Source organism: Neofelis nebulosa, chromosome 3, assembly GCF_028018385.1.
Source record: "Neofelis nebulosa isolate mNeoNeb1 chromosome 3, mNeoNeb1.pri, whole genome shotgun sequence".
In the NCBI taxonomy this organism is placed as follows: domain Eukaryota; kingdom Metazoa; phylum Chordata; class Mammalia; order Carnivora; family Felidae; genus Neofelis; species Neofelis nebulosa.
This window is the reverse complement of record NC_080784.1, coordinates 166298985-166326140: the sequence shown is the minus strand read 5'-3', so window position 1 is coordinate 166326140 and position 27156 is coordinate 166298985. Positions and strand designations below refer to the sequence as shown.

The following is a 27156-nucleotide window of genomic DNA, read 5'->3' as shown; positions in this document are numbered from 1 at the left end:
TTTTTTCCCCCCAGGGAACAAGGTATTGTCTTCTCAGCTGGGGACTGATTTTGTCTCTGCACTTATGTAACACACCCCAAATCAATCTTTTGGAGGGATGGTTTGCTTAGGAAAAACTGTAGTACTATCCACCCCAGAGAAGAACAATAGCTCTCCGCTTGAAGTGGAGGGGAGGCGAGGACGTGCTTCAGGGTCGAGAAGAGAAAACAATGAGCTCAGATGTGGTTGCCTTGAGTGCTGTCCCTGTGCACCTGCCCAAAGCGTTCAGTGGGGAAGACTTCTCAGAGCAGGTCTGAGATCATTAAACTAAAATCTGAGATCCTAGGTAACAGACCCAAAGCAGTTCCCCCAAACCTTTGCATTTTTGCTCACTAGCCAGACACGGACACCTGGAACAATCAAGGTATGGGGACCACCTGGCGCAGCTAATCGGGGTGATTGCGCTCTCTTGGCCTCCTCCTCACCTCGGGCAAGCTCACTTACCAATCAGTTCTTGCATCGCAAAGAAAGCAACCTTTCCAGATCGTCTCAGGGTGTTTGTGCCGGCCTCCAGGCGTGGTAAATTTCCACACAGCGAAGGTCAGGGACAGGCCACCTCGGCGCGGACCCGGGGACCCGAGCGGGCGGCGGGAAAGGTGCGGATGGCCGCGCAGCGCGGAGACAGGCGGTGGGGCCGGCGGCCGGCAGCCTATTTAGGGCAGGGCGTCTGCGGGAGCGGCCGGGGCTGCGCTTATGGCTGCCCCGGGGGACGAGGTGCTGGACGGCTACATGTACCCGGCGTGCGTCCCCTACTCGTACCCGTATCCCTACCCGCCCACCGCCAAGGGCAAGGGTGAGGCGGGCGGCTGGCGGCACCGGGGCGGGGGCTACGCTCCCGCGTCCTCCTCCTCGTCGTCCTCCTCTGCCGGGGCGGCCTTGCCGGCTTTCCCGGGCTGCGGGCAGCTGACGGCCGCCGAGTATTTCGACAGCTACCAGCGGGCGCAGCTCATGGCCCTCCTGTCGCAGGTGAGCCCGGACCTCGGCCCGCGGCCCCGCAGGGCCAGCAGCCGGGACGTGGCGGTGCAGGTGAACCCGCGCCGCGACGCCTCGGTGCAGTGCTCGCTGGGGCGGCGCACGCTGCTGCGCAGGGTCCGCGACTCCGGCCCACCGGCCGGGCCCGGCACCGAGGGCGCGGCGGGCGCGGGCGGCTCGGGGGCCCCGCAGTCGGCGCGCCGGGGCCCCGAGCAGGGCAGCTCCCCGAGCGGCGCACCTCGGACCGTGCGCTTCCCGCGCACCGTCGCCGTGTACTCGCCCGTGGCCTCCCGCCGCCTCACCACCTTCCTGGAAGGGGCCGACGGCGCGGCGGGGGAGCAGCGGCCCGGGGCGCCCGAGGGAGAGCGAAGGACCCCGCCTCCGAGGCCCCGAGGCCCCGAGGAGGGAGAGGGGTCGACGAGGAAGGCGCCCCCAAGGTCGCAGTCCGAGGAGGAGGAGGAGGGGGACGACGACGCGGCCCAGGCCGCGGTGCGGAAGAGCTGGGAGCCGCCGGACGCCGGGCTGCAGCTGCGGGAGGCCCGGGGAGACGAGGCCGCCCCGCGGCGCGCGCCCAGGGGTCCGGAGCAGTCCCCGCCGGTGGGGCAGGCCCGGGACGCCGCGGGCCAGAGGTCGTCGCCGCGGAGCCCCGAGCAGGCCAAGGAGAGGCCGCGCTTCCAGGTGAGGCTCAGGCGGCTGGAGGGAACTGACTCGGGAGGGCCCCGGGGGTGTGGTCTCCTGGATCCTGTCGCTGCCCTCGCCCGGTGGCTGCTCGCGCACGTGGAGGCGCCAGCTTTCTCAGGCGCACGCCAAGCCCGTGTGGCTCTTCGCAGCCGCTCCCAGCAGCAGGTGCCCCTCCAACAGCAGAATTCAGGGAGTGCGGCCTGATTGTTGTGGCTGGCGATTGTGGAACGTGGGCTCCGCAGGTTGGCGAGGGAGGCGCCCTGATAACACTCTTATTCTGAACTTATTTACTGTATAAAACCCTGACTGTGGGCACGTGGTCCAGTGTGGATTTCGCGTTTGGACGATCTAGGAGGGGTACTCAGCAGATCAGAAGGAGAAGTTGCTGGCAGGGAGAACCGATTCCCAAGGATCCTACTCTATCTCAATGCAATATGGCAAAAGCCGTAACGGTCATTTCCTGGGGTCCTGCCTGGTCAGCGCTCCCCTGATTCTTGCCTGAATCTTCCAAGCTTCCACCGGGGGCTAGAGCTATGAATGGTCTCCCTTGGGATTTTTTTCTTGCTCCTAGAAAGCACCCTTATTCAGAAACTCAACACTGCTAAAGCGTTTGGGCCTTCGGCCGTTGTGTATTGCAGCCTGAGCGCAGCAGGTTTGGAGGGGCAGCTGAACCCTAAAGAGCTGGCGTGTGCTGAGGGCAGTGGTAACCCTGCGAAGTGGAAAGGCAGGGGTAGGAAGAGGCCTGGGGTCGGCCCAGGGCTGTTGGGGGCAGGGGAAGAGAGGAGGAGTGAGTCGAGCTCTACAGAAGCTATGTGTAATGTAAACCACGTGTGATCTTCAGTCGTACCTGTCCTGGGCCTGCGTTTGCTCACCTATGAAATTGTGGTAGAATTGGCAGGAATTGTAGAGCGCACTTAAAGGTCTGACTCCAAGCACTTGTTCATAATTTCTCACCCGGAGGGAAGAGGAGAAGCTTAAGAATAAGGCAGTACTACTTTAGTTCATGTTAAATATGAATTCTGGCTTATCCACAATACGTTCCTAGCACTGTTTGGAAATTGAACTGGCAGCACAGAGAATGGACTTCTGAGTGAACATCTTTAAAGTATCTTAGGACACAGAATCTTCTTCCTTTTCTTCAGCGTAACCACTTTCACATGTGTGTGTTCTAAAATTAGACTTTATCCTACAGAGAGAGCATCTGTAGGTTTAGAGATTTAAAGAATTTAAAGATTTTAAAGAATTTAAATTTAAAGAATTTAAAGATTTAAAGATTTAAAGAATCTCCAGGTTTAGAGAAGCCTAGATGTTTGGCTTTTCCCTTGCTTGTCAGAGGGAAAATACCTACTTAGCAACTTGCCAGTTGGTTTGCTTTATGAACCAAGCTAATCTGGAATACATTTTTAGGCTCATGCTTGCTTCTGTGCTTGATTAAGCTATTAGCTCCCCCAATTACTACATCGGAGAGACCAATTCAAACCTTGAGCCTGCTTTCCTCCGTGATCTGGAATGCGGTTGCCAATTTTGAATAGCAAACCGATCCTTCGCAGCTTCTGAAATGAAGGCTAATTTGGATATTCTGTGGGTTAAACTCTGCTGTCTCTTTGCTCAGTTCTTAGAGCAGAAGTATGGCTACTATCACTGCAAGGATTGCAACATCCGATGGGAAAGTGCCTACGTGTGGTGTGTGCAGGGCACCAACAAGGTAAGAAACACCAAGGAATTGGCAGCTTTTTTTTTTTTTTTTTTAAGTTTGAGACAGAGCATGAGCAGGGGAGGGGCAGAGAGAGAGGGAGACCAAGAATCCCAGGCAGGCTCCGTGCTGTCAGCACAGAGCCCAACACAGGGCCTGAACCCACAAAACAGGGAGGTCATGACCCGAGCCGAAAGCGAGTCAGACGCTTAACCGATGGAGGCACCCAGGTGCCCCTGAACTGGCAGCTTTTTGACATTGAGTGTCGAGAGGGTTTTGCTTTAAGTGTTTTCCTCTCTCATCACAGGTTTACTTCAAGCAGTTCTGCAGAACTTGTCAGAAGTCTTATAACCCTTACCGAGTGGAGGATATCACGTGTCAAGTAAATTGAATGTTCACATTTTGTGTCTGAACTGGATAGTTGGTAGAGGGTTTGGGTGTAGTTTCTTGAAGGCATTTCTTTAAAGAGGCTAGGTTCCCAGTGACCTAGGTTTTGACTGCTTTTCGGTGGAGGTTATGGAAATAATACTCAACTGGGAAAAGGGGTCTTGGGGTCTTGTTTCCTTCCGGTCATGTTAATCTCCTTAGAGCCTATTGCCTCACCTGCAACATGGAAGAAGGTCTGCCTTACCTGGTACTCAGTCAGTCTAACGTGAGAAAGCAGATCAAAAATCGAATACGTCTCTACTGACGTGAGGTGGTGAAAGTTGTCTGTTTAGCCCAAATGCTTTTTATGAAGCACATACCCAAGTTAGGGTATTTAGTAGAAGCATGGGTTTCAAAGTTTGTCTTGCCTGAGTGCTGGCAAAGGGAGGATGACTTCTGTTCAAGCAAATCTAAGCTGCCCAGCTTTCTGGGGCTAACTAGTAACATTGGTTTACTATTAACTGTAAGCTGCACTGTGCTAAGGGGCTTAGATAATCTGAGAGGTGGCTGAACTTGCCTGTTAGCACACAGCTAGTGGAGCCTGATGTGTCTGTTGACACAGCCTAATCTGTGCACTCCAATCAGGTTGGATGTTGGAAGCCTCACACGCTACGGTGGGGGGAGAGAGCCCAAGTGTGGGGAAAATGGTGTCAACCCCCTTTGATCGGGGCAGAGTAGGGTCAGGTTCTAAAGTGGGATGGATCCCTTAACCGCTCGCTCTCGCCTCCGTGGTTGCTGCACTGCTTTCAGTGTTCGGGTCAGACGCTTCGGGTCAGTTGCAGCAGGTGGAGGTGAGAGCAAGGTCCGCCCCCGCCCCTAGCCGCCCCCTCCCTCCCCTGGTGCCAGGCTTGACCCACAGCTTGCTCCTAATCCCTGGCCTCACACCTTAGCTTTCCTTGTCCGACTCCTCTCCCATGCTTGCTTCTTCTCCACCCTTCAAGTGCAGGAAGAGCTTTCCTTTTAGATAACTGTATTTCAAAAAGTTCACATGTCCAACCTGAATCCTATGCAACATGAGACCACGACCACCTGGTTAAACACCCTCTATTCTTTATCCTCCCCTTGCTGGAAGGGGTGCAGACAGAACAAGATTAGCACAGGGCCTTGCTTAGAGCGTGTTCAGTAAGTGTTTGGACTAGAAAAATAACTTTGAAGTTTGAGGAAGTGACCATGGGTTTATCTTCTGTATGTGCTTCTCACTTTGGTTTTTCAGAGTTGTAAACAGACTAGATGCTCCTGCCCTGTAAAACTCCGCCACGTTGACCCTAAAAGGCCCCACCGTCAAGATTTGTGTGGGAGATGCAAGGGCAAACGCCTATCCTGTGACAGCACTTTCAGCTTCAAATACATCATTTAGATGAATGTAAACGAATGGGCCAACTTGAACGTGAGCTAGTGAAGCAGACACATTAGCTTTTTTCCGTGCTCCTTCCTTATGCCTCTCCTTCTCAAAATACTTCATGAAAGGCTGTATTTTTGACAGAGCCTTCAAATAAAAGTATTGCAAAACAATTGATAAATTGCAGAAGATCTTTTTTTTTTTTTTTTTTTTTTTTTTTAAGTGGAAAGCTGCTCATGCTAACAGTCTGGGTCTGTCACTTTGTTAGAGGGCTTCACAGCTGTCAGGTTTCCTGCTTATGTGTGTCTGTAGGGCTGAAGCTTATAAGCAAGATGCTGATTGAATGAATAGCCATGTCACCATTAAAGTCGTTTTTCTGGGTGAGGTGGAGTTAGAGTGAGGCCTTAATGTATGAGGAGAGTTAGGGTTCTGACTCTGGCTTGCCCCCCGAGCGGCTGGCTAGCTGTGGGTGGCATCTAGTGGGGAGGGAGGCTGTGAACCACATGGACTGGTGGATCACAATTTCACGTAGGGTACAGGTGGGGACCGGAACGGGGTGGCCATGGGCAGCTTCTTTAAGACTTCAGGTGGTAACTTAAAAATAAGCCTATTAAGTGTACTTGAAGATTTCAAGTGAACCGACTATTTAGGCTAGGTCCTTGTCCTGTAGTTTGTATAACTGCAAACTAACATAGGAATTCATATCCTAGCTGCACCTGCCAGCTTTCTACAGGACTCCCAAGAAAATACTAAGGCCCTGCTCCCAGAGCTCTCCTGCTTGGGGATGGCAGTTTGTCTAGAGCCCTCCGGGACTTGTAATGAAATCAGCTGAGGGTTGTTGGTTTAATAGTTATGGGAACCACATAACTGGAACCAGTTACTAATTATGCCTCTCTTCGACTTTTTTTTTTTTTCCCTTGAAGTTGAGAGAGAGGGGGACAGAGGATCTGAAGCGGGCTCTGTGCTGACAGCAGCAAGCCCGATGTGGGGCTTGAACTCACAAACTGTAAGCTCATGACCTGAGCCAAAAGCACATGCTTAACCAACTGTGCCACCCAGATGCCGCTTCCTTCCAATTTTCTTATCATCCCGTTTAAGTTAACCCTTATGACCTTAGCTATGTCTGTTAAGATCTTGGATGCTTGGGTGTAGACAAATGTGAGGAATAAGGAACCTAAACGGAGTTTGAGGTCTCTTGAACCCTTAGAGCAATGGGAAGTCCCCTCAGAATTCATATGGACTTAGGAAGGTGCTTGTGAAAACAGAGTCCAAGGCCCCTATCCCTACTGAATCACTATCTGGGACTGAGGTATTTTAACAAGCACCCTGGGGATTGCTTATGGAATTGAAGTATGGAACTACCACCTGAGTCAGGCTTGTACTTTGCAAAAACACGGATGTGGCCTCTGCCCTTATGGAGCTTCCAGTGTAGTGGATAGATGGCCATCATTTTCTGCATTGAAAAAAGAAAAAGGAACATGGAGTTCCTGCCACCTAATAGGAAACAGCTACTTGGTCAATTGATAGAGGCCTGTGATAGAGGATCCTATTTAGGGAGGTCAGGGGAAGACTTGCCTGAAAAATGACTCTTGGGCTGACCTAAGTTCGGGTGAGTTGAATTAGTTGAAGAGGGGAAGGAGAAACTTTCCAGACCAAGGTAGCATGTGCAAAGGCCCAGTGGCAGTGAAAACCAGAAGGAAGCCGAAGTGGTAGAATGCTGTGGAGGACAAGGATGAGCATGATGGCAAGTGACAGTATGCCCAGACTGGGGGGATTTTTTAGGCCTTGCTCAGGAGGACTGGTCTTTGTCCTCAGAATTCACTAGAAGGTTTTAAAGCCATTAAAGCTTTTTAACAGGTCTGTTAAAAAGAAATAATCACTCTAGCTGTACAGTGGATGAATGACAGCTCTAGGTGTGGGGGAGGGCGATGTTCTAACACCCGTTCCTACTGGTTTGGTTGAGGGTAGGGACAGGGAAACTTATTTGTGCAAGTGCACTCAGTAAACACTTGTGGAATGAGTGAGGGGACAATAGAAATACACCTGCAGTGAGTCCTAAGGCTATTAATATGGGTAGTTACGTCAAGTAGCTTATCGTTATTTTTCCGAACAGAGCAACTAACGTATTTTACAGTTGAGAGGACAGCAAGGATCAAAGTAGGTTTTACTTAGATTTAGCTGGCATTGAACAATGCTGCACAAAGACATCTTTTTTATAAAAGTTGTGGTGATGATGTTCTAGCAACTAGAAAGTGCTATCAAACTGTATGTGTACAAAGGAAATTTATAAAATGTGTGTGTATATATATATATACACACACACTTTTTTTTTTTTTTTTTTTTTTTTAGTAAGAGATTGAGCGACTAGAAGGAAATAGCCCAGAATACTGTTTTCTCTGGGTGTCAGTGTTTCTCCTTTTCCCCGTATTTCATACATTTGCTAAGGGGACAGTGGGTTCTTTTGAAAAAAATCTGTATAAATGCCATGAAGTGCAATGATAATTATGTTGATTCTAAGATCCTGTTTCTTTTCACGTGGGTTCTAACGGCACGGTGTATGAGCACTTCTCCTGGATCCAAACGAGGAAGGCTCACTGTGGCTTTGGTGAGTCTGTTCCAAGAGAATGAATGTTTATTTCCTAAATTTATGGTAGATTGTGGTTTGTACAGTACCCTCTAGATCACTAAAAGTAGAAAATATTTTCTAAATTGTGTTTTTTTAAAAAAAAAAGGCGTTTGCTTTCTATTTTAAAAGCCGAATGAAGAAACTGCCAGATCCCTTCTCTTGGTGTTGTTTTACAAGCATACTACTTAAAAAATGATCAACTTAAGGGGCAAAAGAAAAAGGTTGTACAAGCACAAAGGGCTTGATCAGAACTGCATAAGGTAATTAATAAATTAAGCACTTGATACATTTTTGTTAAATGCAAAGGGACCATCCTGATGACTTCATATTTACATCTTGCTTTCTGTAGGTATATTCATCATATTACTTTATTAATAGATTTAGCTACATACACATGAAAAGGAAATTCCAACTGTTCAGGGTTTGGTTTGGGTAATAGTCAACCTCATTTGTTCTCAACTTCGTTCTCCCCCTTTTAGGGAAAGTTATCTTAAGAACATGGATCATATTTGCAAAGTCCCTAAATGATGCACACTGTAATCACTGACCTTTAAAATACAACACAAACCAACAGCTACAATGCTTTTTATTTTAACAAAAAGGATATAAGAGGGTGATGGTAAGATAGGATGTAAAGTGTGGGGGGTCTCTGGACACCATCCCTCTCTTCCTGCCCCACACCCAAAAGTTATTAAATAATTTAAAGGACACCATTTACAGTACCAGAACACCATCAAAATAATTGTTTTTTTTTTGTTTTTTTTTTTTTTTTTTTATCAGGGTCAAAAAATACAGTGATTACGAATGTGCCGTGACCAGTTATGGAATTTTACAGGTAACATAACTATAGTCAGCAGTCCAACGGCGTGCACAGTGCCTTCAATTAATGCACTTGAGCATAATTACATTTCTGGCAGGGTCCACACCCCCAAGAAAAGGCAAAGCTAAGCATTTCATTTCTACATTCTAAACTCTGCAGTCACAGAGCCCAGTTTAAAAGAAAGTCACAGTGGATAAGAGATGCCTATAAAAAATACAAGGTGTTCCTTTCAAATCAGAGGAGTTGTGGGACTACATTCATTTCTTTTACAAAATGCTATTTAAAAAAGGACAGAGAATCCAGTTCATGTTATGCTACAGACTTAGACAGTGAGTAAGTATATTGCATGTTTTGGTAGTCAGTCTTCAGGCTTCCTTTCATTTTCCCCCATAGCCCTAGGTTCCTTTTGGGTGAGACACGCGAGTCCTGAATGAACATATAAAACTGGGTTTGCATCTCTCTTCTTGAATTCTGCAGACTTCAGAGCCCGCAAGTCTTATATTCTACCATCAGTGACCACGCTCTTTTCTTTAGCTTTGTACACCTATTCTTGTATAACAGTGCATTGCACAAACGTACAATACTGGTTTTAATCTATACAGTTTCTATAATAATTATGGAGTAAAATAAGTTAACTTTCCTAATGAGAATAGCTGACGGGCAGCATACATCTTTATTTTACATTTTAAAGTCTCTGCAGGCATCTACTTTGGTTAGTTATCAACAATCGTAATGTAAGCACTGGTCAGAGAGCTGAGCAGCATTCCAATAACATTAACAGATATATTATTTCTTTTTGAAATACCGGGAAAGCCCAGTTTTAAAATATTATTAAAATGTTCTAACATTTACACACTATGAAGAGTTAGATCTAATAAAATAAAATTTCTTCAAAAATAATCTTGCAGTGCTCTTTTAGGCATGCTGACACGTTATCACCAAACATCCATACCTTGAAAATAGGACTGTCACATATTCACACATCCCAGCTCACGCACACACAATCCCTTGTACAGACTAAAAAACAAAACACCCACACCCTCATCCCACGTGTTGAAAAAAAGTCAATGGTTTTTGCAAAGAAGTCTCTCCGTGTCTGTCTATCCGACTAAAGGTTCTTCACGTAGATAATGAAGCATCGACTGTGGAGCATCCACACAGCCCTGCAGGTTTTCAGCTAAAATGAACGAGCCTGGGTTTTAGCCTCACGTCACCTGCTTTCCAACGTCTCAGTATCAGAGGCCATTATTGCAAACAGTCCTAGAATTCTCTTCTTTCTCCAGAAAGTCATGTATTTGTATGCATCACTCTTAGCCCTTTTCTTTTCACCTAGGTTAAGTAATTAAAAACTCCTTCTTCATACGGTTATTGTAGGAGGTATTGGCAGCCATTAGATTTTTTTTTTTTTTTTTTTTCTTCCTTAGATCTTTGACTCTGATACCGGTTTGACATCAGCTACGCCGTGGTCGTGGATGCCACCAGGAAGGGTTGTCCGTGAACTGCAAGGGTTCGTAAAAGGTGCTCATTAATATTCTGCATCATCTTGAGTTTAGTGTCTTCCCTAAACGCCTGGAAGCTTCTCAGAATCCAGTGCTCACCAAAGTTCCGACTGGGTTGGCCTGTGCTAAGAGCTGGTATGATTGCACCATGCGTAGGGACTCCCTTATTTCTAGATTCAGCTCCATCAGTTTGTGGTTGGCCTCTGACATGTCCAGGTCAGAGCCTACGACCGCGAAGCTCCCCGTCTGGCCCAGCGTCTGGTGATGGAAGTAGATGTGCAACAGCGTCTGCACAGGGTCATCCTCACAACTGCCAAAGATATCGTTCGGCCAGAGAGATCTGAAATACACAATATTTTTAAGTCCTGAGACTCCATCAAGCAATGGTTAATATTAACCACGTTTTAAATTAATACCTAGAACAGAATCTCCTTGTGAATCACTGAGGATCTGTTTGCAGGTTTGGGCAAACGTATTACCGAAAACCTCTAGAGAGTGAACAGAGTCTAAAAGTGGCGTCATTTCAGTGAGAACTGTGGACAAAGCTGTCGTGCTTTCACAAAGACGCGCTACGGACGCAGCAAATTGAAAACCCGACCCAATCGCTGTAAGATGCCAGTGCGGGTTTAGAGGCACCACACCTTGAAATCCCTTCGCGCTTTACCTGAAGGCTTTGACTTGTGCCACAGCTGAAATAAACTCCTTATTTCTCAGAGTTTCAATTAAAGAATGAATGGCAGTTTCTATGGTAGTTTGTGCAGCTTTGGAAATGTCAATTTCTTCATTTTCTGAAGCAGACTCTGCTTCTTTGAGGATATTTTCCAGTTGGGCAAGTTCCTCGGACATGTTGATGACCTGGAACAAATGAATATGCCTTAAAACGATCTATTTGTGTATTCAGTAACAAGAAGAGCATTTACTTGGCTCTGAAGATACATCTGATGGTAGCAGCAGCTTCTCTTAAAGATCTGCAAATGGTAAACTTAGTGGTTAAAGGCACTTAATGTTTCAAGTTCTCTGTTATATTTTCAGCCACCAAATTGTAGTCTTTAAATAGTCTTGATAAGTAACAGGTTATAGGGGCGCGTGGCTGGCTTAGCCAGCGGAGCATGTGACTCTTGATCTCAGGGTCCTGAGTTTGAGCCCCACTCTGGGCACAGAGATGACTTAAAGAAACAAACAGGTTATAATAAATGTTTATGATAGTTGTAATAAAACAGGCTGTAACCAATTTTTTTGTTTGTTTGTTTTTTGTTTTCTTCTAGTGTTTGTATTGGTTTTAACATGTGATTTATATCTTGGATAGTAAAAATTCACTGCCGGGGGAGGGGGGGGGAGGGGGTCATGAATTCTCTTGACAGCAAAGTCTTTATATTTTAAAAGGTTATTTACCTTTGAAATATATTATATATATATTTTATATAAACCAGTATGTATTTTATATAAAGCAGCATATATTTTTTTAATTTATTTAACCATTTAACAAAAGTTAAAGCATTTCTGTTTCAGTACCAGTGTGGACAAGGGGGGAAAAAGACTAAAGTCACCACCTTTGAGCCTATTCATTACGTGACTCCCAACATTCAAAGTGTTTTTGACATGTTCATTCTTATGTGTGCCACCAGAACTACAAAAATATATGTACAAGATGTTTGGGGCGGGGAGGGGTTTCATAATTTAACTTATGACTTCATTGAGTTGAAGTGCTTTATTTGACTTCTGGTTACAGATGATCTGTTGTGGCTGCTGTGACCTTTAAGGTCTTGAACCTTTCAAGGCCACTGGCTACCTGCTGTCTTATTTACTGATAGGTTCCGAAACAGCACATCATTTGCTTTTAAAAAGACAATTGTGGAAAAAACGTTTCACTGTAAGTGACTCTTGACATAAGCTCTTTTACAAAGAATATATGTATTATGTTTTCATATTCTAGAATCAGTTATTCCTACTACAATCGAATATTTACCTCTGCTTCATTTTTTATCGTGTTTACTTGGTTGATCAATTTACAGTAGGCTTGGAACAGAAGCAGCAACTGAAAATGTAGTTTGTACAGCCTTCGACAGAGCTCCAGGCCCTAGGAGTAAATAACACTGTGTTAAATTCAGATACCGTTTTCCATGAGGTTTGATTAGACAGTGTATTTCCAATAAAAATATATAAGTAATTATGTTAAAATTATCTTGGCATTTATTTCTCTGCAGTAAGCAAGTTAATACAGTGTGAAGGTGATGAAAGATGCTTTGAAGACTGGGATTAAAATATAAATTGTTGGTTACATAATTCACTTAGCATGAAGCACATTTTCACATTAGACAAAAAATTTTTCAGCAGGCAATCTATAAAATGCTTTAAATAAAATTCATAATGAAAAAAAATGTACAAATGCATATACTTTTGCCCCATCGAGACGTTCATCTCACAGCATTTATCAACAAATGCTTGATAAAGCAAAGTAACAGTGGATTCCCTCTTACCTAAAAATGAATCCATTTTTCTAAAAACAAAACCCCAAACCTTGTAATCTCATTGAAATGAGACCATGAAATTAACATACGCACTTTGATGTTCAAAATGAAAAGATGTTAGTTTATAGATGTACAAACAGGCGACTGCGAGTTGTACATATTAATGATGGAACCTTCGTCTTCATAGGACCGACGTTGCATGGATTAGGGCTACGGCAGAACTGAAGCACACACACTACTCTTAGAGTAATCCAGGACAAAACACTGCTAGGTCACAAATGGCAAATGAAAATCAGTTTGTCTGACACGGATAAGTCTATAAATTAAGACAAATCACTTACTGCTAGAATTTCCATTTGCTAAGCAAGAAGGAGATCGGGTCACAAAAAATACAAAGGAAGAAAAAGACCAAGAATTAGTGTAAGAAATCATTTTAACTAGGGTCACAGATGTCCCAGGCAAACTGAAGAACATTTAATTGCACCCAGAAGAAAAATTTGCTATTTCCAGAACAAAACTTTTTATACGCTTACGGTAACAAGTGTTACAGGGTGTTTTTAACTCTTTGCCAAATAACTAAATTACATTTAGGCTATAATTTATTTCTCGTGTGAAAACTACAGGAGAAAATTGAACTGATGTGATCTTGGGAAAACTTGTGAAAGAAACCAAATGTCATAAAATTTCCATTAGTAAAGTGGAAAATTTCTGACTAGAAAATAAATGCATTACTGTTTTCAGAAAAGAATCGGCCTATATTCTTATAAATACCTATGAGAATATCATCTTTGGTGTGGGTCATTCTAGGCTTCCTACCCTTACTAATTAGGTCCTATGTTGCCATGATTGGTGCTGAGTCAGAATGTAAGATATCAACAGCGGATGTGGGTTTTAAATTGTATTCCCAAATGCAATTTAGCGAGCTTCAGAAGTTTGACCCAGCTGGGTTTGAGTCAGATGATGTATATAAAATACATAGTGAAACATCAAGTTTATGGACTATTTAAAAATTACTACAATCAAATATCTATAGCAATTTGGACCTAGCCTCGTTAATAGAGAAGGATGATTTCTAATTAAAATAGCAATTGCCATAACATAAATATTGCTTCTAAGAGTCCCTTTTGAAGCGTGCTTTTCTAAATAGTGTCCTCTGAAGGACTGTTTATATAACATTTATTCCTATCAATTTAGAAGGGATTTGCTAAGCAAAGGTGAACTTTCGCTTCCTACTGCTTATCATAAATCACGTGGATAGTCATTCAGTGAACACCAGTGGAACATAATCCAATGTCAAACACATTAGCATATCTGAGTTTGAGGTTCTCCTTTACACAGTTTTATATGGAAAGTAACAACTATTTGAGTGGCAAATACTTTTTCTCATTTCTATCAGCATAAAAAACGGAACTGGCTCTCTATGCATACACCCATAGCATCTACTTGGGGATGTAATGGAAAAGAAATCATGATAAAGTTTATGATCACCACAATTGTAGGAGATAACACAAATGTAATTAATTCTATAGTTCTCAATTACCAGAAATTACTCTAAATATGCCAGCTTTCCAGATTGAGAATTACTGATTTTTAAGTATATTGAAATTTGCAGGTGCATTCTTTTTTCATTTATTTTAAAATAAATATTTATTATGCAAAAGACTATTCTGGTACACAGGAACAGATACTAGTAATGTGTAAAAAGTGTCCCCAGTCTCAAGGAGCTAAATATAAAAGGAGAAATAAGATATAAGTGAAAGTCTTAAATGTACAGTTTTTACTTAGTAGAAAGCCTTGAGCTAGAACTCACTTAAACTCTTGGAGATGGAACTTCTTTTCTTCAAGGCAGAGGGATGTAAGAAATCATTTAGTCTAATCACCTAATTCATATAGGAAAAAAAGGAGTTTATCTTTCTTGCTCAAGCCATGTCGTTAAACAGTGGCAAAGACAGAACTAAAGGCTCCAATTCTAGTTTAGGGGTTAATTCCTTATTTTCCCTTGTTTCTTTCCTTACATGGGTGATTAGACAGTCTCCTTGTGAACACAGTGCAGGATTCGGAGTCAGCCTGCCTAGACTGGAATCTTAATTCTAACTCTTTTCTTACTGATTTTAGATAAATTTTCTTCTTTGAGCCTCGGTTTCCCCTTCTGCAAAATGGGGATAATGAGAGCATGTACAAGACACTTGGAAGGACAGAGATAATGAATGTGAAACTCATTTATTGAGAGTATACGATTATCTTCTCAATGTTTCAGTTTTAAAAACTTCCAATTTTTATAATAGTACAGTAACTTTTACAGTGACTAGAAATCTCTAACAGCATAACCAGTGTTGAAAAAGACTGGAGCTCTGACATCAATGTAGAGGTCATTAACTTATTTTTGAGGTCGTTAAATTAAATTGATGAATGCAACCCATATTCCCCACTTAGAATAATTTGTAGGCTTAATTTATCCTCATTTAATGTACTGTTACTTATATGTATGCACTTTCCTCTAAGAAAATGTTACTTTTATTTTCACTGACTTTTACACTGTAAAAAAAAAGTTATAATTTACCCAATCAGAATTTCACCTTTAGAAAGGCTAATAGAAATGTATACAACATGACTCCTTAGGTTTGCTTTGCTGACCAGACAATTGATCTGCAGAATACTAATGCAAAAGAAACATTTTTTTCAAGAGGCAGATGTAAGTACAATCTAACTTAGACTGTCCAGATACCCATCAAGCTTATCTGCTGAATGTTATTAAGCTTCAGTCACAAGTTGGTCGTTCATTTTTATTAAAGTGAATTTTTCATTACTAAGCCAATATTTCGGTGAAACCTACCTTTGACAAAGATCGTTCTGATAACAAAAATGAAGAGTGTTATCAATTTTATTTCTAGGATTATCAAATAGGGACCTTCGAACATACGCATTATTTCACCTGACATAGAAATACAGCAAAACCGAGAAGAAGAGTCTTACCTGTGCATCTGTGTTTATCCTATACACGTCTTCTTTGGCACCAAATGTCCTCTTACAGTTGTCTAACCACTAAAGAAATAAGTAACCGTAAATTTTAACAAGGCACAATGTACTGTACAAGGCACGATGACACTGGTAATACAACAGCCTGTGCATATAAAATAACTTTAAAAGTTAACTTGGAATTCTGGGATTGGTTATAGACATAGCCTTCAACCTCCACTGAGCCTAATTATTTATATGCAACAAACCGGAAGCAGGCTGATAGTGTAAATACGGCTAGATGCACACACTGTGATGGTTTATTCACAGAAACACAATAAACAGTCTGCTCTTCTAGGGACCTCTGGTGCTCCATTTCAGTACAGAGTATTCTTCATTTTGCAGATTTTATTGGAAATCTTCACAACCTATACCTGACCTTTGTCTAATGGAAGATGGGGAAATGAAAGATGTGCTTCGCCTTTGGAAGCACAATTTAATAAAGCCAACTCAGAATTAACCAGGTCTGTTTGCTTATCAGAAGTGTAATTCTCAGAAGACTAGTGTCAGTTTTAATTAGTGAAACAGAAACCGAAACCCGTTTTCAATCTTGTTTTTCCTTTTCCTTTTCCTTCCTTTTGGACCGTAATGAAGGACAAACATGTTATCTCCCAAGAATATTGACTACAGAAGCCAAATGTGGTTTTTCCTTATCCAGGGGCTATTTCCTAAAATTGGGTATTTACTTAAGGGATCTTTTCTTTGGTCAAATAAAAATAAAATAATAGCATTATAGTTTAGTGGGAAAAAAATGTTGGAGTCATGGAATGTCCAAGCTCAAGTGAAAGCTAAGAGCCTTCAAGTTAAGCTACTAGGTTTTGACAGTTTGATATTGTCAATACCCGTTATTTTCACTTCCTTGTTCTTTATGTGTGTGACAGATTGAGCATAAAACTAATATATATAAGAAATCACTAGGACTTTGAGAAAAACTACTAGCTACATTAAGTATTCTCTTTGAAAATATCTCAGTACTAGGCATTTAAAACGTTCAACTGTAGCTTAACATTCTACATGCAAAGAATGAAAATTAGACATCTCAGTGATTTCAAAACAACTCTGTGACCTTATGTTGCTTTTATCCCAGTCCCTCAGACTGCACAGGCCCTTAGGCTTTTTGCTTCACAGCATCTCTGAAGAAAACATGTGAAGCTGTCCTAGTGAGATACAGCTGCTGGCATCCATTGTCAAAAGGTATCCAGCAGATTTCTTTCTATCAGCAAAATTCAGCTACAGTCTCTTGTAGAATGTGTACATTAGTCTTCATACAAAATATTAAAATGTTTATACACCTAATCATGCTCGCTAACCCAGTCCAATTTGTCCAAGTATCCTAATAAATAGAAATAAATTAGAAAAAATTAGGAATAAATAAATTAGAAAAAATAGTTTCAATTGAATGTTTACTGGCTTATTCTTATTAGACATACATTTTTCTATTCTATGCCTAATGGTACAGCATTTTAGGAGCCTTATTCAACAAGTTATGATTTTTTTTTTTTTTTTTTTACTCTGTTAAAAGACAAGCCCCAAGCCGATAGTTTTGTGGCTGCACACTGGCCTGAACAATAGAGATCCACATGTTTCCAGCCAGTGTAGACAAGACACAGGAGTTTGTGTATAAAATGTCCTCCAGTTTACATCCAATCAGTCTTCCGGTCATAACTGTTTCTTTACTCAGGGCTCAAATGAAGGTTAAAATTGAACTGGAGAGGTTCTACTCCTGGGCATGATGGGGGAGCCTGTATAAGGTCAGTCCTCCATGGACAACTACAGAAGCAGAATACCCTCCACCAGGGGTGAGGGCGTTAGACAAAGCACGGAAAGGGAGCCTGCAAAGATGCCTGTGTTTAATCCAGAGGACTTGCTTATTCAAAGCTTTGCTTGTTCCTAAGGCAGAGAGGCTGAACAGAAAGTGGTGCCCCAGGGTGTCTGGCCCACAGTGTCACCGAGCTGGGCAAAGAGGGTTAACAAAGGTAGGGAGGTATCAAGGTCCAGGATGCTGGAGGAAAGGGGGCAGCAGAGAAGAGAGCTGACGGTCTGTGTGCAGCTTCCCTTGGTACCACGTTTAGCACATGCAGCAGGAGGAGAGGCTAGCAAACCACCAAGCCGTCTGGGAGGCTAAAGATGTAAGCAGATTTCTGGTCTTCTGGCGTTGAAAAGAAGGACTGTTCATTTCCTGCCAAGATGGTCCTGATGAATACCCTTGACTTTCACCAGTGACGATCAGGAGACTCCAGGAATAATGGGAAGAATGTGTTTATATATATATATATATATATATATATATATATATATATATATATATATGTGTGTGTGTGTTAATATATATATGTGTTATATATATATGTGTTAATATAATATATTGTTATATATATGTGTTAATATATATACGTGTTATATATATGTGTTAATATATATATTATAATATATATATTATATATAATATATATATAATATATATATTATAATAGTAAAAACTTCTAGGGGGGAAAAACTGAGTAACAAAAAATACTTGCTTGATAGAAGACAAGAAGGATGACAAGAAAAAAAGGTAACAAAGAATAGACGGGACAAGAAATGGTGAGATGGTTTCTCTGAAGGCATCACATTTCTCCCGTATACAAATACTTGATTCAGCAAATTCATTGAAAAGAAGATTCTTTGCCCGCTACAATGCAATAGCACCTTTGCTGTAAATTATATATTAATATATAATTATAATAATATTTTATATATATATATCTGTTATTGGATTCTCTATATTCCATTGGCATATTTGTTTATTCTTATGCCAATGATACACTCTTTTGAAATTTTTTTTTTTCAACGTTTTTTTTTTTTTTTTTTTTTTTTAAATTTATTTTTGGGACAGAGAGAGACAGAGCATGAACGGGGGAGGGGCAGAGAGAGAGGGAGACACAGAATCGGAAACAGGCTCCAGGCTCCGAGCCATCAGCCCAGAGCCTGACGCGGGGCTCGAACTCACGGACCGCGAGATCGTGACCTGGCTGAAGTCGGACGCTTAACCGACTGCGCCACCCAGGCGCCCCTCTTTTGAAATTTTTAATAAGTCTTACTGGCTGGAAGTTTAACTCTATTTAGGCTTTGTTGTTGTTGTTCTTCATGGACAAGGTTTTTAAGACTATTTCTGTGCAGGCCAGAGAGTAAAGATTTTAGGTGCTGCAAATCATTTTTTCTCTGTTGCAACTATTTTAACTATGTTGTAGTGCAAAAATAGCCATAGACAATATGTAAACAAATACGATGCCTATGTCCCCCAAAAACTTATAAAAACAGTGGGCTAGTTATGACCTATGGGCTATAGTTTGCAGATCTGTGTTCAAGAAGGTGGTTTGCCTTATAATTAGCTGTTTGTACTTTCATATAAATTGTAGAGTTAGCCTGTCAATTTCCACTGGTAGACAGTTTGAGATTTTGAATGAGGGTTGCATTAAATCTACAGATTTGGGGGGAAAATGACATCTTTACCCATTTGAGTCTTCTGATTCATGAACATGGTATAGTCGTTCATTTATTGAGGTGGCCTTTAATTTCTTTCAGGAACATTTGAAGTCTTCTGGGTGGAGATATAGCGTATCTTTGACTAGATTCACTTGTAGGCGTTTGGTGTTTTCCTATTGTAGATGGTAAATGTCGCTATATTGCCAACCTCTCTAAAGCTTAATGGCTTAAAACAACAAGACACATCTGTGTTGGCTGGGAGTTCCTTCTGGTCTTGCCTCGGGTCCCTCGTCAGTCCACAGTCATCTGATGGCTTGACAGAGCCTGGAAGTTCTAAGCTGGCCTCACTTAAATACCCGGCCTGCTAGCTGTCAGCTGGGATGCTTCCATTCTCTTCCACATGGCCTCTCATCCTCCAGGAGGCTAAGGGCCAAATTAGTTTTCCAGAGTTTATCCAAATGTACATGATGGCAAATGCAGAAGCTGCAAGAGGCCTGAACGCTAGTCTCAGAAACTGCACAGCTTCATTGCTGAATTCGATTGGTCAGAAAAAGAGAAGGACATCTCAGACTTCAGAAGTGGGGAAACAGACCTCATCTCTCGATGGAAGGAACAGCAAAGCCATGTTGGAGAGGGGCACGGATGCAGAAAGGCATGATTTTCTGCAGCGTCTAGGGAAGGCAAAGGTTTCGGAAGACACAAATGACTTAGAAATCTTCAGAAAAGGTTTCTGAAGACACAAAATGATTTAGACGGAATGACTAAAAATTTAAAAGTTGGAAGAACAAGTGGTGGCAAAGATAGGAAGCAACAGTAACTCTTGTACACACTTCTTCATGGATTACAAACTGAAACACTATCTTGTAGAAAACTGGATGGGTAGAAGTTGCTAAAGTTGAACGTGTGTATGCCCCATGACCCAGCAATTCTACTCCTAGATACTCAACAGACAGTGGACCTAAGTACACAAAAGACAGGTACAAGAACACACATGGCAGTGTTACAGTACCCCACCCTTCTCTGTGGCTTCAGTTATCCAAAGTCAAGGGCTGTCCAGAAGCAGACTATCCTCCTCTGAACTGTTGTCAGAAGGTCAACAGTAGCCTACCGCTACGTCATAATGCCTGCGTCTTTCATCTCTCCGTCTCATCAGGAAGGCATTTTATCATTTCACATCACAACAGTGAGGGTGAGTATAGTACAAGAAGATATTTTGAGAGAAAAAGGGACCACATTCACACAGCTTCTATTACAGTCTATTGTTATAATCGTTCTATTTTATAATTATTATATATAATTATATAATTATAATATATATTAAATATAAATTATATAAATATATATTATATATAAACCATATAAATATATAAATTACATTAATATAAATATATTTAATTTAATAATTATATATTATATATTATATATTTATACAAATATATAAATTTCTATAAATATAATACATATTATATATATAATATATAATTATTATAATCGTTCTATTTTATAATCTTTTACTGTGCCTACTTTATAAATTAAATTTCATCATGTATGGGAGAAAACACAGTATACATAGGGTTCCAGTACTATCTATGGTTCCAGGCATTCAGTGGGGGTCTTAGAATGTATCCCCTGTGGATAAGGGGCGGACTACTATATTTGTAAGATGACCAGATCTTGCCCGATACTGCCCTGATGTTGAAAAGTCTTTCCTCTTTACCAATCTGCAATTCTTTCAGTCCAAATGTAAGATTCCTTCCTCCCTTATAAGGGGAGAAAGCTCTTAATAGAAGTATTTTCCTATAGCATGTTCTTGCCCTGAAAGAATCCCCCAATCTAAAATTACCATCTCGTCAAGGCCTAAGGTCAGATCTCTATTCCATGAAGTTTTCCTAATAGCCCAAAGTGACCTCTCTTTGGAAGTCACAGTAAATGGCGTCTGGTCTGTTAGATGTGCACAATTCTGCAGAGTCTCTGTCATTGCCAATACTTTTATCTATAGCTATAAACTGACACTTTACTTCTGTTGCTAATTATTCATATACAGTATCTGTGCCTTATATTCTTACCTCGTATACTAAGGGAATAAGAGACAGGTTTTATACTTTTCCTAGGCCTTTACGTGGGATATTTTTTTTAATCAAAAACTTTTTTAAAATTAGTTTCAGACCTAGAATTTGGTGATTCATCACTTACATACAGCAACTGGTGCTCATCACAGGAAGGGCTCTCAATACCATCACCCATTTAGCCCATCCCCCACCCACCTCCCTTCCAGCAACCATCAGCGTGTTCTCTGCCATTAGAATCTTTTGTTGGTTTGCCTGTTTTGACCCCCTGTTCATTTCTTTGGTTTCTTAAATTCCACAGACGAATGAAATCATACAGTACTTGTCTTTCTCTGACTGACTTATTTCACTTAGCATAATACTCTCTAGCTCACGTCACTGCAGGTGGCAAGATTTCATCCTGTTTTTATGACTGAATAATATTCCAAAAACGATGGAACGCTTCATGAATTTGCATGTCCTCCTGGCACAGGGGCCACGCTAATCCTGCGAATCTTCTCGGGATGGTTCCAATTCAGTATACGAGCTGCTGAAGCGAGTGCTACATGTAATGTTTAATACTAATTCATGGAAGATCCATCTATTCTAGGAAAAAAATGCCTACTGTATGCCGTTTATGTGAAAAAAACTTTTCAAGTTTTTCTGCCCCTGCTAATTGAAAACATTTACTCTGAGGGAACAGAACTACTGCCATTCTGCAGGGCCAGATTGGAGCTGAAGAAACACTTCCCTGCAAGTAGTATCTAGAATTGACTACATGCTTATTCTTCCCTTTGCCTGCCCACGTCCACAGCGCTGGGAAAAAGGTCCCAGCTTTATCACTGGTTACAGATTTCTTACATCATGGTACCATGATGCATTCTCCGAGAAGTACAGCTTTTCTTTCCCCACTTGCAACGTTGACAGCAGCTATGCGATCTCCGCATTGAGCTTTTTAAAACGCTGCAGTTTTCCACCATGTTCTCAGGTTCTTAGAGGGCTGGTTTCTAAAAGCTACAGGTAGGAACCCACTGAACAGAGAGTTCCAGAGGCCCCATAATTCTCAGTAGAACCCTGAGGCAAGTGCCGAGAGGACCTCTTCTATCTTGGCTACTCAGCTGCCAAGTGCACGTTTCCGGTGTCAAAAGCAAACTCGTTTTCACGTGGTGAAGAGACTGACCTGCTCAGCTGCTTCTCTTTTGGCATTGTAGGTATCCAGATGCTCTTGCAACTCCAAAACACTGAACTTGAGTGTTTGCAGCAAACCGCATGACGTCAGCTGTCAAATCAGAAACATTGGTCCAGGTTATCATTTCTGATCACAGTCATGAGACCGACAACTTTTGGATCATGGAATTTCTGATAGCTGGGTTTTGGCCCGACTTCGTGCCAATGTCCCTTACTTCACTCTGTCCCATACCGAGGGCTGACCTTTCACTGAAACAGAGCAGGAATACAGGGGGATTTCTGGGGTGCCACCAAGGATGACCATACCTTCAAATGCTTTCAAAAACTGCCTTCGGTGAGAAATGGCATGTCAGACCGGTATATACCTTTAAAGGTAAACTTTTGAAGCTTGTTAAACCTTAATTCTCTGAATATCTTAATACATAATCTCTGAGTGTGTTTTAAAACAAAATGGGAAGACTGAGGGGCCCTGGTTTCTTCATGGGAGTAGGTCTAGCCCTCTCCTACCACGGTTATTCAAGAATCAGAGGGAAAGTACCTATCTCTAGAGCATGAGTTTCTAGCTTCCCATCTATGACTCTGAAGAGTGATGAGAGGGAGGGGTCAGAATCAGAGTCACAAGTCACTGCATGTAATACACCGGAATTATATTTTGCTGGATATTTACAGTCAAATTGAAAATATAAACCTGTACACCTCATTCTTGATTTTGGCTCAGGTATCTCACGGTTTGTGGGATCAAGCCCTCCATTGGGCTCTGTGCTGACAGCACGGAGGCTGCTTGAGATTCTCTCTCTGCCCCTCCCCCTGCTCACACATGCGCACTCTCTCTCAAAATAAATAAGCAAACTTAAAAAAATACTTACTGTTTCAGCATCCACAAAGACTGTTGGGCATTCTGAACACATCATCATCACTTCCAGTGAACTTTTAAATTTGGTACCAATGCGTTGCAGACTCTCACCAAGAAAGCTGACTGCCTCATTAGTTATGTCTCCAAACTTTCTCTGAATTGTCTATGGAAAAAAGCGTAAAAAAATATTTAGTATTTCATAAGAAGGCCCTTTTCATCTTTAACAAGCATCATTTGTAATCAGGGCAAACTTTTCTTTTAAAATCATTATTGTAGTGGGGCGCCTGGGTGGCTCAGTTGGTTAAGTGTCTGCCTCTTGGTCTCGCGGTTTGGGAGTCTGAGCCCTGTGTCAGGCTCTGTGCTGACATTGTGGAGCCTGCTTGGGATTCTCTGTCTCTCTCTGTCCCTCCTCGGCTCATGCTTTCTCTCTCTCTCTCTCTCTCTCTCTCTCTCAAAATAAATAAACTTAAATAAATAAAATCACTGTCGTAGTGATATACAGCATTCTAATAACTGGTCTGTAAATCCGTGTTTTTAGGCTTTTCTTTGGAAACGTTAATTTCACAAAATGGTCAAAGATTTACAAAACAGCACTACTTAGAAAAAGAAACTAATGATACATGCCATTCATCTCCCCATTCCTGAGATTTCTTTCATTGGGAGAGACAGAAGGAATACATGCTGCACATCACGGGGAATAAAGTCCTTACATGTCTGGAGAAGTAGCTCTTCTAATGCTCTACCTGAAAGAAACTTTCAGTAAATGTGGTTTACTGTCCTGGGCTCTGAGCTGCCATCGGATTTAATTAAAGTCATACATATGCATTAGGGGTAATATCTTCTCAAAACTCAAGAATACTCATTAACATAAAATAATCCAATTGTGCCTTACCCACAATGAGCACTCAGTGAATGAGACTATATTGTCAATGGCATAGTTATAGGAATAGTTAACATGTGCCTACATGGGCATGTGTTGCACTGTTGGGTGTCGTTATGATTTAATCACAATAAAAGCATCAGCTATAGTCTCAGGCATCAGGAAACAATATCATTGGAAAGAAAAAAACTACTAAATAGGAAACCAAGGAGCAGGGCAAAAGTACAGAATAAAACAAATGCTCCAGCTAATGAACGTAAAGAACTTCCGGGAGGGAGAGGCTGGCGGTTGCCATAGGTGGGAAAGCTGCAGCGAGAATACGTCCTTAGCTAGGTCTTCCCAGATGGGCAGCATTTGCTTAGGTCAAGAGGAAGAGCGATACACACAGTTCAGCGGATGAGGACTTAAATGGCATTTCTTGGTGCCTTAGTTTCCCCAGCTACAGAATGCTCCAAATACATGTACATTTCACAGGTCTGTTACAAGAAGTAAATGATGTAAGGGATCTAGCACAATGCCTATCACGCACTGCAATGTTAGCTCATGTCATTATTTTCACAGTTGGAAGCAACCTTAGCTAAAATTTTTAAGGTGTGTCGAGACACAAAATTGTTAATTAATTTAGTATTTAAGTATAAACTTGTGTGATATTGACTGTAAGCTCTTGGAAGGCAGGGACTATGTTTCTGGCGTCTCCCCTACTGCAGAGAATTTATCAGATGCTGCTTCCAAGTTGTGCTTTAGTTGCCTGAAGGGAGGGATCTGTACTCGTCACTGCATAAATTACCAGCAGTTACTACAGTGTCACAATATAAATTTAAATAATATCACCATCTTTGGGGAGAACTTTTTTTTCTTAAAGAAAATCAGTGGGCATATGAAAACCTGAGACACTAAAACAAATAAAATAACGTAAAAATAGAAAACAGAAGGTGAGATACAGACTTTAGATCAAAACACCAGAACCTTATCAAGTAACTGTTGATATAAATTCAGAAAACCGTGAGCCTCACGGACCTGAAACAGCCTGGAAAACACGTGAAAAGTAAACACTGCACAGGACCCGTCGGTGTCGGACAGCATCTGGCTGACGTGGCGGTGCCAGGCTTCTTCGTCGTCGTCATATGCAACCGGCTGAAAGGCAGCTATTATGGCAGAAAGAAATGGTGATGGCAGAGGGGAGGTCTGGACTTCTGGAAAGCCATCTTGCTCTTTTTCATCTTGACTGTTAATACAAATATCACAGTAATCACGACACCATCTGAAAATAGTCGAAGGCATCCAACACAGACCGTGTGTATTCAAACGCATGCATTGACTTAGAAAACGTACAACCACCTAAACTTCCTAAGAGAGTCCAAATAAGCAGATCTCTGTGTTCTTTCTACGCGGCATCTCTGGAATTAGAAACTTAATTTCATGTAACCACCTCAAAGCAAACCAAATCCTAGAATATGCCAGGGGAATGGATTAATTTCAGTAGCTTCTGTGAATAATTCAGATGAGAATGTTTTCATATTATGGGCACCTCGGCGGCTCAGTTAAGCATCTGACTCTTGATCGTGGCTCAGGTCATGATCTCGCGGTTCACGGAGGTTTGGGCCCTGCAATGGGGCTCACACTCATTGTGAGTGTGGAGCCTGCTTGGGATTCTCTCTCTCTCCCTCCCTCTCCGCCCCTCCCCCATGCACATGCACTCTCTTTCTCTCTCTCTCTCTCTCAAACAAATAAACTTAAAAAAGAATGCTTTCATTTTATTTTTATTATTTTTAATGTTTATTTTTGAGAGAGAGAGAGAGAGAGAGCACAAGTGGGGAAAAGGCAGAGAGAGGGGGGGGACAGAGAATCTGAAGCCGGTTCCAGTCTCTGAGCCGTCAGCACGGAACCCGACATGGGGCTTGAGCTCATGGACTATGACATCATGACCTGAGCCGAAGCCAGATGTTTCACCAACTGAGCCACCCAGGCACCTCAGAATACTTTCATTTTAAATGGTCAATATTGGAGGCTTTTTGAATGAACAGGTCCAAACTGATGGCGATAACATGTAAAGGGGTTTTGGCTATTTGGTTGGTCAAAGGCTCGCTTAGGTCCTTTATATGGACTGTGAAGAGATATTTGAGTCAAGACACTCAGTAGAGTGTCACTCAGGGTCTCAGAATTGCATGTTTCACATTGCAAAGGAGCTCTGAAGGCTTTGCAGAAATTGCAGAGCAATTCATGTGGAAGAGAGGCATCTGGGTAAAGATGGGCCAAAGATCAAAATAAAGCAGGCATTTGAAGTGGCAACTTAAGCTATACCTCAAAACAGTATATTTTTACAAGGTCGCTGTGGTGATTGACTTTAACAAAATGGGTCTCGTGAGCTTAGGTAATCATCCCTCTATATCCAATAGGGATGCACTGCTCTGTTTCAGCTTCAATACAGGGCCAAGGCCAATGATTTTGGCTTCAACCTTTTAGGAAGCCCAATAGTTGAGTATCTGGCATCGCCGAACTTGTGTATGACGAATGAACGAGTGACTGCATAGCTACTGCCATCCAAATCGGTAATGCGAACAAGCCGTGTCACCAACATTGTTAATATCCGAATGTACACTTTCAAATATGGGAAAACATTCTTGATGTACTGGGAGTGAACGTCTCCTTCTGTGTGGCAGATGTTAAAACTCTATTATCACTTGAGGGGGCGCCTGACTGGCTCAGGCAGAGGAGCATACAACTCTTGATGCTGGGGTGAGGAGTTCAAGCCCCACATGGGGCGTGGAGCCTTACTTAAGAAAAAAACAAAACCTCTATTATCACTTGAAATACAAATGAATGCTTTTTATTGTAAGAGTGAAACTCTGAAATATCTGGTGATTACTAAATATTAATTTTTGTATAAAAATAATTATCAAGGAGCTTGAAATAATTGAATGGGGAAATAGATGCACTGATAGGGTATTAAACTAGATACCTTTATAAAGAACAATATTTTACGCAACAAATATTTATAAAATTTAAATAATAAAAATTAAACATAGATTACCCTATGACCCAGCAATAGCACTGCTAGGAATTTACCCAAGGGATACAGGAGTGCTGATGCATAGGGGCACTTGTACCCCAATGTTTGTAGCAGCACTTTCAACAATAGCCAAATTA

The 27156-nt window shown here is 42.0% G+C and overlaps 2 protein-coding genes and 1 pseudogene across 12 annotated transcripts in view; 1 reads left to right on the top strand and 2 right to left on the bottom strand.

The window, feature by feature from the left end:
• Positions 1-497: 497 nt before the first annotated feature.
• ZAR1 (zygote arrest 1) lies at positions 498-5323 on the top strand. Its single transcript, XM_058719729.1, has 4 exons — positions 498-1689; positions 3305-3397; positions 3693-3767; positions 5025-5323. Exons 1-4 carry the CDS (start codon positions 733-735, stop codon positions 5166-5168), a joined length of 1269 nt encoding a protein of 422 aa, XP_058575712.1. The 5' UTR covers positions 498-732; the 3' UTR covers positions 5169-5323.
• Positions 5324-9250: 3927 nt separating this feature from the next.
• FRYL (FRY like transcription coactivator) overlaps positions 9251-27156 on the bottom strand; it is a 272003-nt gene continuing 254097 nt past the window's right edge. For 8 of the 11 annotated variants that reach the window (XM_058722642.1, XM_058722640.1, XM_058722639.1 and 5 more), the window contains 8 exons: positions 25027-25234; positions 23143-23292; positions 22269-22367; positions 15537-15605; positions 12905-12922; positions 12062-12172; positions 10760-10950; positions 9251-10435 (listed from right to left, as the gene is read on the bottom strand). In XM_058722642.1, the coding sequence (XP_058578625.1) occupies positions 10177-10435; positions 10760-10950; positions 12062-12172; positions 12905-12922; positions 15537-15605; positions 22269-22367; positions 23143-23292; positions 25027-25234 (1105 nt within the window). In that variant the 3' untranslated portion in view covers positions 9251-10176. Of the gene's footprint in view, positions 10436-10759; positions 10951-12061; positions 12173-12904; positions 12923-15536; positions 15606-22268; positions 22368-23142; positions 23293-23758; positions 23873-25026; positions 25235-27156 lie in introns of those variants that run through there. The other 3 variants (XM_058722645.1, XM_058722647.1, XM_058722649.1) reach the window with 2 other exon arrangements.
• LOC131508230 (U6 spliceosomal RNA) lies at positions 21537-21651 on the bottom strand (annotated as a pseudogene).